Source organism: Peromyscus maniculatus, chromosome 2, assembly GCF_049852395.1.
Source record: "Peromyscus maniculatus bairdii isolate BWxNUB_F1_BW_parent chromosome 2, HU_Pman_BW_mat_3.1, whole genome shotgun sequence".
In the NCBI taxonomy this organism is placed as follows: Eukaryota; Metazoa; Chordata; class Mammalia; order Rodentia; family Cricetidae; genus Peromyscus; species Peromyscus maniculatus.
The window spans coordinates 37477807-37490194 of NC_134853.1; the positions used below are offsets into that span (position 1 = coordinate 37477807).

The window sequence follows — 12388 nt, forward strand, 5'->3', positions numbered from 1 at the left end:
CTTCTGCTGCATTGGCTAGCAAGGAGCAGGGTCAGCTCTCCCAGGGTCAGTAAAGGGATGTATTGGCTCAGCAAGGCCCTTGGATTTCAACACATGTTTCCTATGGCCCCCAGTGTTAACGTGAGCCTTGGAGATCAACACAGACCCCAGTTACAGCAGGACCATGAAGCCAGACATGGTCCTTGGCTGCAGTTTGGGTCTAGACATCACCATGGCCCTGGGTGGCAGCGCTGGCCACCCAGATTCAGTATGGTCTCCCGGTGGCAGCATGGCCCCTGGACACCAATATAGTCTCAGGTGGCTGACCAGACTCCAGGTATCACACAGCCCTTCGTAGTAGCAGGAGGCATGAACATCAACTCAGACCCTGGTTGGTGTAGGGCCATGGACCTAGACATGGCCTTCAGCAGCAACCTGAGCCTGGATGACACCATGGCCCTGTGTGGCAGTGCGGGCCACTCAAACCTGTATGTCCTGGCTGCAGCATGACCTTCAGACACCACCATGGCCTCAAGTGACAGCCCAGAACATGGCCGTCCATGTGGCCTTTGGTGGCAACAAAGGCCACAGACACAACACAGACCCTGGCTAGTGCAGGACCTTGAACCCAGACATGGTCCTCAGTTGCAGCCCAGGCCTGGATGTCACTATGGCCCTGTGTGGCAGTGCAGGCCACTCAAACCTGTATGGCCTGGCTGCAGCCATGACCTTCAGACACCAACACGGCCTCAGGTGACAGCCCAGAACATGGGCATCCATGTGGCCTTTGCTGGCAACATAGGCTATGGATGTCAACACAGACACCGGCTGTGGTAGGACCAGAGACCCAGACATGGCCCTTAGCAGCAGCCCAGGCCCAGAGGTCACCATGGCCCTGGGTGGCAAGCATGCCACTCACACCAGCCTGTTCCTCACCACCTTCGCTTCTTCAGTTCCCCCTCTCTCCACAGCACATGAATTGTTCTGCTCCTCTTTATCTCCCATTTCTCCACCATTTATTTGCTCATCATAATGGCACCTACCTACCTGCATCAAGCAAGCCTGTGGATGCCTTCAGAGGACCCTGGCAGGCCTGTGTGTTTCTAGCCTGAAGCATTTTTCAAAGTGTCTGTTACCTGACTCTTCCTGAACACTCTTGTAGAGCATAAAGAACTGAAACTATCTTTTACCCTAATGCTAGCAGGGCAAGTGTATTGCAGAGTTCTATTCTGTGTGCATTTGAAGGTCTAGTAAAGCTAGTGTCTGCAGAACCTGTGGCTGGGGATATATACCCAGTCTGATAACGCTGTACTGACCTTAGAGACTACGGCACAATCAGAGATGTTTGGGAATGGGCTTCTGAAATCAATATGGCCTGTTTTCTATCAGTAAACCATTTTTTAAGATGTCAATAATTTTGGGAGATGTGTTTATGTTAGTCAAATTTCCACTGTTGGGGGAAAAAAAGACTTAAGAAAACCAAACTAAGGGAGAGGTTTGGTTTTGACTCATAGTTTCAGAAGTTTTAATTCATGTTAACCAAGCTCCAATTGTTTCTAAGAGTGTGATGAAAGACATTTTGTCAAGTGAAACAGAGGAAAATTCACCAGATGGACGACGGCCAAAAGGGGAGGAGGGTAAGGACAAAATTTACCCTTCAAGGGCATAAGCAAAGTGACTGGCTCACTCCAAATAGACCCTACCTTCAAAGTTGCCACCACTTTCCAATAGCCAAATATGTTATGAACCTACCAATTGATGAGAATAGAGTTATTTTAAATCAGTTACTTTCCACATGTCCCATCTCTGCCCTGGAGACCAGTTCTTCAATACACAAGTTTCCAGAGATGTTTCAAATCAATCCATAACACACACACACACACACACACACACACACACACACACACACACACACATCAAAAAACAAGGCTCAAGTGTAGCCAAAAGTTTTCCTGTGTCCCACAGCCACTGGGTCCCAAGTAAACACATAGAGGCTTATATTAATTACAAGCTGTTTGGCCTATGGCTCAGGCTTATCATTAACCAGCTCTTATAACTTAATTCAACACATTTCTATTCATCTATGCATTGCCATGTGGCCATGGCATGGCATTACTGGTCTGCTGACATGTTGCTCCTTGGGTGGCAGGTTTGCATCTCCTCTGAGTCCACCTTTCTTCTCCTTGTCTCTCTCCTTAGATTCCCTGCCTGGTTCTATTCTGCCTTGCCATAGGCCATAGAAGCTTCTTTATTAACCAATGGTAGCAATATATATTCACAGCATACAGAAAGACCATCCCATGGCACTTCCCCTTTTCTATCTAGTCAAAAGCTTTTAACTTTACCATAGTAAAATTATATATAACAGAAGTTATTAAGCAAGAATTATATTTACAATATCTAGTCTATTTGTATTTAGCAAAATTAAAGAAAATATTCTATCATCTATCCTATTTTTGTGAGTCTAAAGTTTCTTATCTAATTTACCTTTTATCATGATTAAGGAAAACTATAACTTTCTAGTCTTCAACTCCATCAAAGACCCAAGAAGAATATAATATTACCTAAGTAAACAGGAAGTGCATTGTAAGCAACTTCCAAAATTCTAGAAATGACAGAGACATCTGGCTGCCTGGACAGTCACCCAAAGTTCCTTTGTAATATTGGGGCATCCATCTTCAGCCTGCAGGCCTAGAGTCTCTGGCAGACTTTTTTTTTGTCACCTTGGTTTCATACCTCATTTAAACTATCTCTAAAACATCCAATAAAATGACTAACAGGAAATATCCCCAGCCACACATCAGCAGGGAGTTTTCAATGTTCTTCAATTTGCGCTTTAATGTAATTGTAAGTGACCAGCAAAATCTTTACTAGATACACCAGGGATCCCCCAAGACTTAATATTTCCCTTTTTAAATTCTGTAACAGTGATGTCCTAAAACAGCTAGAGGGAAACCACCATGTCAAACAGGTTAACTGATCATACATAGGGAAAGAAAAGGCTCTAAGTCAGATTGCCCAGAGTGGCTGCAATAAAGATGTTGGAATAAAGATTAGAGAGAACCCTTCCAAAAGGTTTCCTCTCCATTCCCAGACCAATAATACTCCAGCCTCCTCATCTCAACAAAAGCCAATACTTATTTAAAAAAAAAATGTTAGAGGCTGGCAAGATGGCTCAGTCGATAAAGGTTCCTGTTACCAAGTCAGATGGCCTGAGTTCAACCCCAGGAGCCACACAGTGGAAGGAGAGAACCTACTTACTCCTAAAAGTTGTCCTCTGACCTCCATGTGGTGTTGTGGCACTTGGGTGCCCAATCTCTCTCTCTCTCTCTCTCTCTCTCTCTCTCTCTCTCTCTCTCTCTCTCTCTCTCTGTCACACACACAGAAACCATATACATACATATATATGTATGTATGTATTATATATATATATATAATACATACACACACACACACACAATATGGGGAACTGAAGTGATAGCTCAGCAGTTAAGAGCACTGGAGAGAACCCAGGTTCACTTCTCAGCAACCAAACAATAGATATCAATGTTCCATAGCTCCAGTTCCAGACCCTCTTTCAGCCTCTTCACACACTGCACACATGTGGTACACAGACTTACATGCAAACAAAACAATTCATACACATAAAATAAATAAGTCTTTCTTAAAAGAATTTGCATCTACTTATATTATTGTATATTGGGGGCACACATGTGCGACACATGTGGAGATCACAGAACAACTTGTAGGGATCTGCCCTTGCCCTCCACCACGTGAGTCCTGGAGATAAAACTCAGAGCATCAGGCTTGGCAGCAAGATGAATCCTCTCTCCCATCCAAGAGCCAAGACCTACTGAAGAGGGCCATGTTCCTCCTTCACCACCCCAAACCACCTAAATTCACTCTGTGTGGAGTTCTAACAAATTTCCCAGTGCTTGACTTCCCAAGATGCCTGGCAAGGACACTGGAAGCATCACTGTAATATTCCTCTTAATCTCATACCATTAAGCCCCAAAGTGTTAGCCCTAAAATCCCCAAGGCATTAAGAGAACACACACTACAAATAACTAGAATATTTTTTCTATCTAGCAAAGGCAGTATATTTGGACATTTTAGAACAGATAAAAGTGAAATCTTTTCTTAGATAAGTCTATATTGCCAAAATTCAGAAAATAAAAAAAGGTTTGTACCTTTTGAAGAAGAAAAAGAAGAGGAGGAGGAGAATTAAGTGCAACTTTTTTTCTGTTTTTTTTTTTTTTAATTTTTTTTATATATAAAGGAAAACTTCAGGGTGAGGGGAAAGAGAGAGGAAAAGATACAGGGAGGGTGTGTATGTGTGGTGTGTGTAGGGGGCTGACAACGGATTATAATAAAATTAGTTTAAAGATTCATTTTGTTTTATACATGATAAAGTTTGGTGGTGTGTAATTATATTAAATTGTGGAAAGCACACCATGCATTATAAAGAAAACGCAAAAAAGAGAAAACAAATTTAAAATGTTAGTTAATAAAATTTTAATGGACATGGCTATGTGAAGGTTCTGATATTACCAGGAATTTAACAGTGCAAGACAAAACTCTGCATGTGAGACTTACATACACAGAGCCCACAGTATATGTCATAACATTGCATTGTGGGCCAGATGACTGATAAGTGAAATTTTCATACAAAACCTGAAAAACCCTCTTCCCTGCTTCAATAAACAGCATTCGGCATTAAAAAAACAAAAGAAAGAAATGGTCTTACACTCGAGGATCACCTAGCTAGTACGTTTGGAAATCACATTTGATTTTGTGTTTATCTTATCTGCTTTCCAACTCATGTATTCAATTATGTGTGTGAATAAGAATTTAAAAAAAAAAAAACCTGAAAAACTCATTTTCTTGATTTTCCCTTCACCCTCGATCTCATGAAGTATACTCCAAGTACAGTTTTTTGGTGTTTGTTTGTTTGTTGTTTTTGTTTTTACCATCCTCCAGTATTTAATATCTTATTTTGGTTTGGTCTTTAATTGTCTATTGTTTATTTTGAGACAGAGTTTAACTATTATACCAGACCCTGAATTCACTCTGTAACTTATACTGACCTCAAACTTGCAACAATCTTCTCCATTAGCCTCCTGGGCGCTAGACTTATGGACATGTGCCACCATGCCTCGTCCCCAACACCAAAAATTATTACCGTCTAAGAAACCTGCCATCTAGTTAACGAACAACATCCCCAGAACTGAACAAAATATTTTAAAATTTGTTGTTTTCTCTTTTTTGAGTTTCTTTTATAAGGTATGGCATGATTTTCTCAATATAATCACACACCACCAAATTTTACCATAATTATACATTCTATATGCCATGTAAATTCTTACAAAGTAAGTTATTGTGTAAGAAAATAATTTGTATATTCTTAGTGACTTATAGTGTACGAACAAAGTAACTGCAAAAAATTTGCACTTCATTTATAATTTCTAAGATAAAAAATCAGTAATATATTTTCTTGACTCAAGATGCTATGAATAAAAACAGGGGAAGAAAAAGTAAGTAAGATAATTTAACCAGAAATACTTGCTTAGTAAGAAAAGAGTGTGCTTTCCAATTTTTGTCCCTTAAAGTGAGAGAGGAACAGAGGGAAGAAAATGAGGCTAATGTGTAAAGTTACCTCTGCACTCGTGATTTCCAACTCCATTTTGCCAACTCTCAGGGCACACTTGAGAAATGGATTCCACAAGCCACTGTGAGCCTGATCTAACCTGGGATTAGGAGGCCAAACAAACACAACAGGGCCAAAGTCACTGGCCAAGTGGGTCAGTTTGGGCAATAAAAGATAATTTTATCTTTTATTTACATTATTACTGGAGTTCATTAAATCACATTGAATGCATGAAGAAGGGTCATGAGCCCATATTGACAAAAAGCATAGAGTTGAATAAAGAAGATAAATTGAATAGCCTGTATTAGTTTTGAATCCTTTAATTCAAAGTGTTATTATTTTGATTCACTTACCATCAGTGAGAAATATAGGCTTTATAAGTATTAAATGCATAATGCTTTCTGGCTCAAAGAAAGATGCCAACAGAGTGTTCTCTTAAGCTGTGATAAACACAATAACAAGAGCCACATTTCAGTCCGATGCACTTTCAAATATCCATGAGCAGCTTGTGTTCAAGAGGATGAAAAGATTGCAAGATATCATTAAACTAAAGTTTCTATAGCAAGTTTCGTTATAAAAATATCTGACTGTATTGAAATCTTATCAAGTGGAAAGGCATTTAAATATATATATGTATATATATGCATATATGATATATATTTTCAGAGTTAAAATAAAAAATCCAAGTGGTCAGCCCAAATGGTAGCGGGTACCCCTTCTATAAGGGACAGAATCGAGTCTTGTACACAAGTTTCACCCAGGGACTTGCTTTTTGTGGATCAAGCTCTGAAATTCGAAGTTGATCACAGGGAAATGGAAGTAATTCTATGTGTACTTCACAGATACAGAAACAAGTCAGTGTTCTATTACTAGGTATAAAATTCAAGTTTCAGGGTTGGGGATTTAGCTCAGTGGTAGAGCGTTTGCCTAGCAAGCGCAAGGCCCTGGGTTCGGTCCTCAGCTCCGGAAAAAAAGAAAAAACAAAATTCAAATTTCAGAAGAATGTAAGTAGCATAATGCTTGCCATAAATAAATTGAGAAATCAGTGATGTATTTTCAAGTTTGACTCGAAAATCTTAGATACGTATTTGTCTATGTTTTAACGTTTGGGTCTTTTTTCAAGTCAAAAGTAAATTTTCGACCTTAATTCGCGTTTGTAAATGGGGGGTGGGGGAGGGAGAGAACCACCAGGAGCTCCAATTTCGCCGTTCGGAAATCCGGCTGGATGTAACCTGAGCAAACCGAAGCAGCCCCGCCCCTCCCCCCACCTTCTCCCCCGCCCCTTGCTCACCCCCCTCTTCCCCCCGCCCCGCCCCTCCCCACCTCCTCCCCCGCCCCGCCCCCTCTCCTCCCCCAGCTCCCTGAACAGCCTTGTTCAGGAGTGCGCGTGCGCGAACGTGGCGGTACCCGCCCGGCCTCCCCCACCCCGTGGGTCTTGGGTCTCGTCGTGACGTCTGTGGAATTTCAAAGCCTTTTTAAAATGTCTCCCTACGGTTACGCGACCACCCTGAGACGCGCCGGGCTGCGGGGACGCGCCGGGCTGCGGGGCAGGGCGGGGCGCCCTCGGTGGCCGGTCCTCTGGAGACGCCGAGGCCTCACCCTTGCCCCACGCCCGGCTGCAGCCCCCGGGAGGGTCCGACGGCGCCGCCGCCCGACTTCCGGGAGCGGGAAGGCAAGGCAGTCGGCCGCGACGGGGCGGCTGATGCGCCGGAGGGGCTCCGGGGCGCAAGAGTCCCTCCCGTGTCACAGCTGATAAACCGCTGGTGTCTGCAGGTCCCCAAGCCTGGAACTGGGGGACAGAGGATGTGCACCCTTCCAGGAGCGGTCCTTTACAACCCAAGTCGTACCTGTCTTGACCTTCAAGGGTTGCCTTTTTCCTTTGGAGCTTGCAAAGCCTTATTGCATTTGATCAGATAAAGTGAACGCTCCATTGGATTGGGCATCTATGGATAACATGATGTGCTTTTATAGCTTTAACTTCAAAACGAAAGTGCCAGGAAACACACTTTAAACTCTTAACTTACAATAAAATGAATTTAACCCCAGGGGATTATTTTAAACTAGTGCTTTTAACACATCTATGTTCCTTACATGGTATAAGCCCCCACACACCAGAGTTTTATTTCTGAGTTTCATAAATAATAATTAGTAGTTAAGTGCCATCTATCATAAATCCTGAGCGAAGGAGAATTTGAAAGTCTAAGTCTTCCTCACAAACCCGAGGTTGGGTGTGTTTACCACCTTTTCCCGGGGTGGAAACTGAAATGGGGCAGTAAGCAGCCCCAGCTGCCTAACCCCAGAGCATTTGTACCTTATCTCCATACCCCAGCTTTATCCACTCCTGAGATCTGTAAATATTTGTAAAGTCCAGTTTACTATTTACCCCAAATGCAAGGTATTGGTGAAAATATGATTCACAGTGTACGCACAAACCTCAAGTTCACTGCTTCTGTCACCCGCCCGTCTACTCAAGTTTTTTAATGCATGTCCACTATTCACTACTTGTTTCCTTGTATAGATATTTTAAGCTACAAACGGGTTACACCACGATAAACCCATCATAGGTTAAAAATAAAATATTATATACACATGGACACAAAGTCAGCATTAAATAAAGTTAATTAAAATCATAAGAACTCGCCGGGCGGTGGTGGTGCACGCCTTTAATCCCAGCACTCGGGAGGCAGAGACAGGCGGATCTCTGTGAGTTCGAGGCCAGCCTGGGCTACCAAGTGAGCTCCAGGAAAGGCACAAAGCTACGCAGAGAAACGCTGTCTCAAAAAACCAAAAAAAAAAAAAAAAAAAAATCATAAGAACTTACATGTTATAAAAAAGGAAATTGGTAGAGCCGGGCGGTGGTGGCGCATGCCTTTAATCCCAGCACTCGAGAGGCAGAGCCAGGAGGATCTCTGTGAGTTCGAGGCCAGCCTGGTCTACAGAGTGAGTTCCAGGACAGGCACAAAGCTACACAGAGAAACCCTGTCTCGGAAAAAAAAAGGGAGGGGGGGAATTGGTAATGGTGGTAAATCTGTTTAGAGTAATGGCAGCTTATGTAGAAAGAAGTGTAATATAGCTCATCTCCCAGCTTTTTATGGTTTGATTTATGACTACAAACTACAGTGTTTTAACTTTACAGTTGTGTAACATCCATACGCACTCAACAGACCTTTCCTGAGCTAAGGATGTCCTGTATCACTCTCATGGGAGTTAATAACCATCTCTGATATTTGGTAGGTAACACATTTAATAAATTCGTTTTCCACCTATTGGTATTTTCAACCTATGATGGGCTTATTAGGATATAACTCATTTGCAATTTAAAATGTAGTATAAAAGGAAACAAGTAGTAGTGAGTGGACATTCTGTTAAACTTGAGTAGACGGGCGGGTGGTGGAAGCAGTGAACTTGAGATTTGTGCGTACAATGTAAGTCATACTTTCACCAATACCTTGCATTTGGAGTCAATAGTAAACTGGACCTTAGAAATGAATTGTTTATGAGGTTGTCTTAAAACTGAAACTTGCAAAATAATAAATTGCATAATAATGTATTTTATGTGACACCCCAGAAGTTTGAGGCACCCTATTATTCTTACCCTCCTAAACTCCACAGTTCAGAATTCAGAGCTGTAATTTTATCTATGTGTTAGCTATTGAGGAAATATGTAGTATAATTTCAGCAGTCTTTTTTTTTTGGTTTTGGTTTTTCGAGACAAGGTTTCTCTGTGCAACCCTGGATATCCTGGAACTTGCTCTATAGACCAGGCTGACCTTGAACTCAGAGAGATCCACCTGCTTCTGCTTCTCGAGTGCTGGGATAAAAGGCGTGTGTCACCACCAACCACCTCATTTTGGTACTTTTAAATTTTGCCATGCTCACTATTTTTCCTTTTTTATTTGGGGTTTGGCACAACTTGGGGTTTGACTAAATGATATTATTACCATCAAGTAGAAACTTGGAGTTGTATGAATTTTGAATTGTTTATAGAAATGGCTCTCTTTTATTAATTTGCCATCTCAAAACCTGTAGTTCTAAAATTAGAATCACATAGCTGTCACATAAAAAGTGGTCACTTGTCTTCTGTAAGAAAAACAAAAAACAAAAACCTTTACTAAGCAGCTGAAAAGTGTAGTGTGGTAGTGTGTAACCTTCAGCATTAAAATTGTAACTTTAGTGTCATTGATCCAAATAGAATCAGTGATACAAGTTAAACTCCGCACACCTCCTAAGTTCATCAGAGGGGAGAATTCTGGTGCTGCACTGAAGGACACTTTCAGGGATTGTTTTGAATGACAGGGCAAGATTGTTGCTCTCTTCTTTTCCCCCAAAGATATGGCATGAAAATGAATGCTTTATTACAAAAATCAGATAAGATGAATCTGTGATTTGGTGGCCAGACCCTGAATTTATGTTCAGTACCTGACTTTCTATATTGTAGCTGGATCCCAGTGATTCTGTGCCATGTCTGTGTCTCCTGGTTTTCCTATGCTTGCTGTTATTTACAGCTATGGTCATCACAATCACATCAAAATCACCTTTTCCTCCCTCCAACTCTGTGTTAAATTCCAGTCACTTGTTGGCTATGGTCTAGAATCTGTCTTGCAAGCTGGGGGTGACCTGACCTGAAAGGAAGGACAGGTAGGAAGTCGGGGTGTTGCTAGGAAGTCTTGTTATCTTGCTATAAAAATGGAATACAGCATCAGAATCCCGCTCTGATGAACTTAGGAGGTGGTGTGTGTTGACTTGCATCACTGATTCTATTTGGATCAATGAATGATATCAAAGTTACAATTTCTAATTCTTATGAAGGTTGCACCTAATGATCTTGGCAAGTAGTTCAACAAATGTCTGCTGTTTGTATGGCAGCTCTTGCAGCCAATAGCTGCTGGGAGTGATTTAATGCAGCTGGAGACCAGCACTAACAATCATTATAGCCTGAAAAGTGCACCAAGTTCACTGTGCTTTTTTCCCCCTTCTTCAATCTAGGGACCGACTAATGCTCATCAGATGGTATTTGAAAATCGTTCTCATTGTATCATGATTAAAGACATAGTTTAAAGGAGAGGTGAGCCTTGAGGCAGGCCAGTGCTCTTTAGCCAGTGAGAGGTCGTTTTCCCAAGGATTCACTTTAACTGTGAGAGAGCAATGGTTTCATCTGAAAGAGACAGCCATGCTTCATCTTCCCCCGCCCCCATCTCGCTGAGTGATAGCGCAGATGTGGCTCATTTTGAGAATACAAGGAAGGAGCGAAAGGGCTTAGGGCGAAGGCAGGAATCTTCAGCCATGCTTCCAAACTCTCCTGGTTCTTCCTAATCATTTCTCCCTAGTGCCCCTGGTGCCTCTCCCACTTGAAGGTGTGATGCCATCGCCTCTAGCCCTGTGTCGATACCTCCCTGGTGAGCTGTCGCCGTCGGTGGACTCACGGCCCTGCAGCAGCCCCTTGGTGGTCCCGAGGAAGGCAGAGAAGCTCTTTCTGGGGGCCACTCCTCCTCGGGCCCCGCGGCTGCCTCGCCGGCTGGCCTGGTGCTCCATCGACTGGGAACAGGTATGCCTGCTGCACAGGCTGGGCTCTGGAGGGTTTGGTTCTGTGTACAAAGCCACTTACCACGGTGTTCCTGTGGCCATAAAGCAAGTGAACAAGTGCACCAAAAACCTACGTGCATCCCAGCGGAGTTTCTGGGCTGAACTCAACATTGCAAGGCTGCGCCACGACAACATAGTCCGGGTTGTGGCTGCCAGCACGCGCACGCCCAAGGGCTCCAACAGCCTGGGTACCATAATCATGGAGTTTGGGGGCAATGTAACTCTACACCAAGTCATCTATGGTGTCACCCGCTCTCCAGGGCCTCTAAGCTGCAGCAGAGAGCAACTGAGTTTGGGGAAGTGCCTTAAGTATTCCCTAGATATTGTTAACGGCTTACTTTTCCTCCACTCACAAAGCATTTTGCACTTGGATCTGAAACCAGCGAACATTTTGATCAGTGAGCAGGACGTCTGTAAGATTAGTGACTTCGGTTGCTCCCAGAAGCTGCAAGATCTGTGGTGCAGGCAGGCGCCCCCTCACCACATAGGAGGCACCTACACGCACCAAGCTCCCGAGCTCTTGAAAGGAGAGACCGCCACGCCCAAAGCCGACATCTACTCTTTCGGCATCACCCTCTGGCAGATGACCACCAGGGAGGTGCCTTACTCTGGCGAGCCTCAGTGCGTGCAGTACGCGGTGGTGGCCTACAATCTGCGCCCGTCGCTGGCGGGGGCCGTGTTCACCGCCTCCCCGACGGGGCAGTCGCTGCAGCGCATCCTCCGGAGCTGCTGGGAGGCCCGCGCCCTGCAGAGGCCGGGTGCAGATCTGCTCCTGAGGGACCTGAACGCTTTCCGAGCGGCACTGGCCTGACTCCATCCAGCCTGTGCTGAGATAAGCTTTTTGTTTCTGTTTATTTTTAAAGGATGTTGTGGAAGAAAACATACCCCTAGGGCATATTTTTAGAAAATAAAGTTACTGAGAACTTCAACCTGAAGTGCTTTTCCTAAGACCTCATGGACATCACTGATGGGAACCAACCTTTATGGTTCTGTGTCCCCTTTCTGGGCTCCTGGACTACTGTATCATCTCCATAATATTGCTGTAGTCGGATTTGTTACTGAATGAGAGAGAGAGAGAGAGAGAGAGAGAGAGAGAGAGAGAGAGAGAGAGAGAGAGAGAGAGAGAGAGATATGACTGCTCCTAGGTATGGTGAAGGACATCTGGGAGAGTCCACAATG

The 12388-nt window shown here is 43.6% G+C and overlaps 1 protein-coding gene across 1 annotated transcript; it reads left to right on the forward strand.

Annotated features, from left to right (window-relative positions):
* The first annotated feature begins 10985 nt into the window (after positions 1–10985).
* On the forward strand, positions 10986–12040 carry Mos (MOS proto-oncogene, serine/threonine kinase). Its single transcript, XM_006992643.2, has one exon. It carries the CDS (start codon positions 10986–10988, stop codon positions 12018–12020), a length of 1035 nt encoding a protein of 344 aa, XP_006992705.1. The 3' UTR covers positions 12021–12040.
* Positions 12041–12388: the final 348 nt, after the last annotated feature.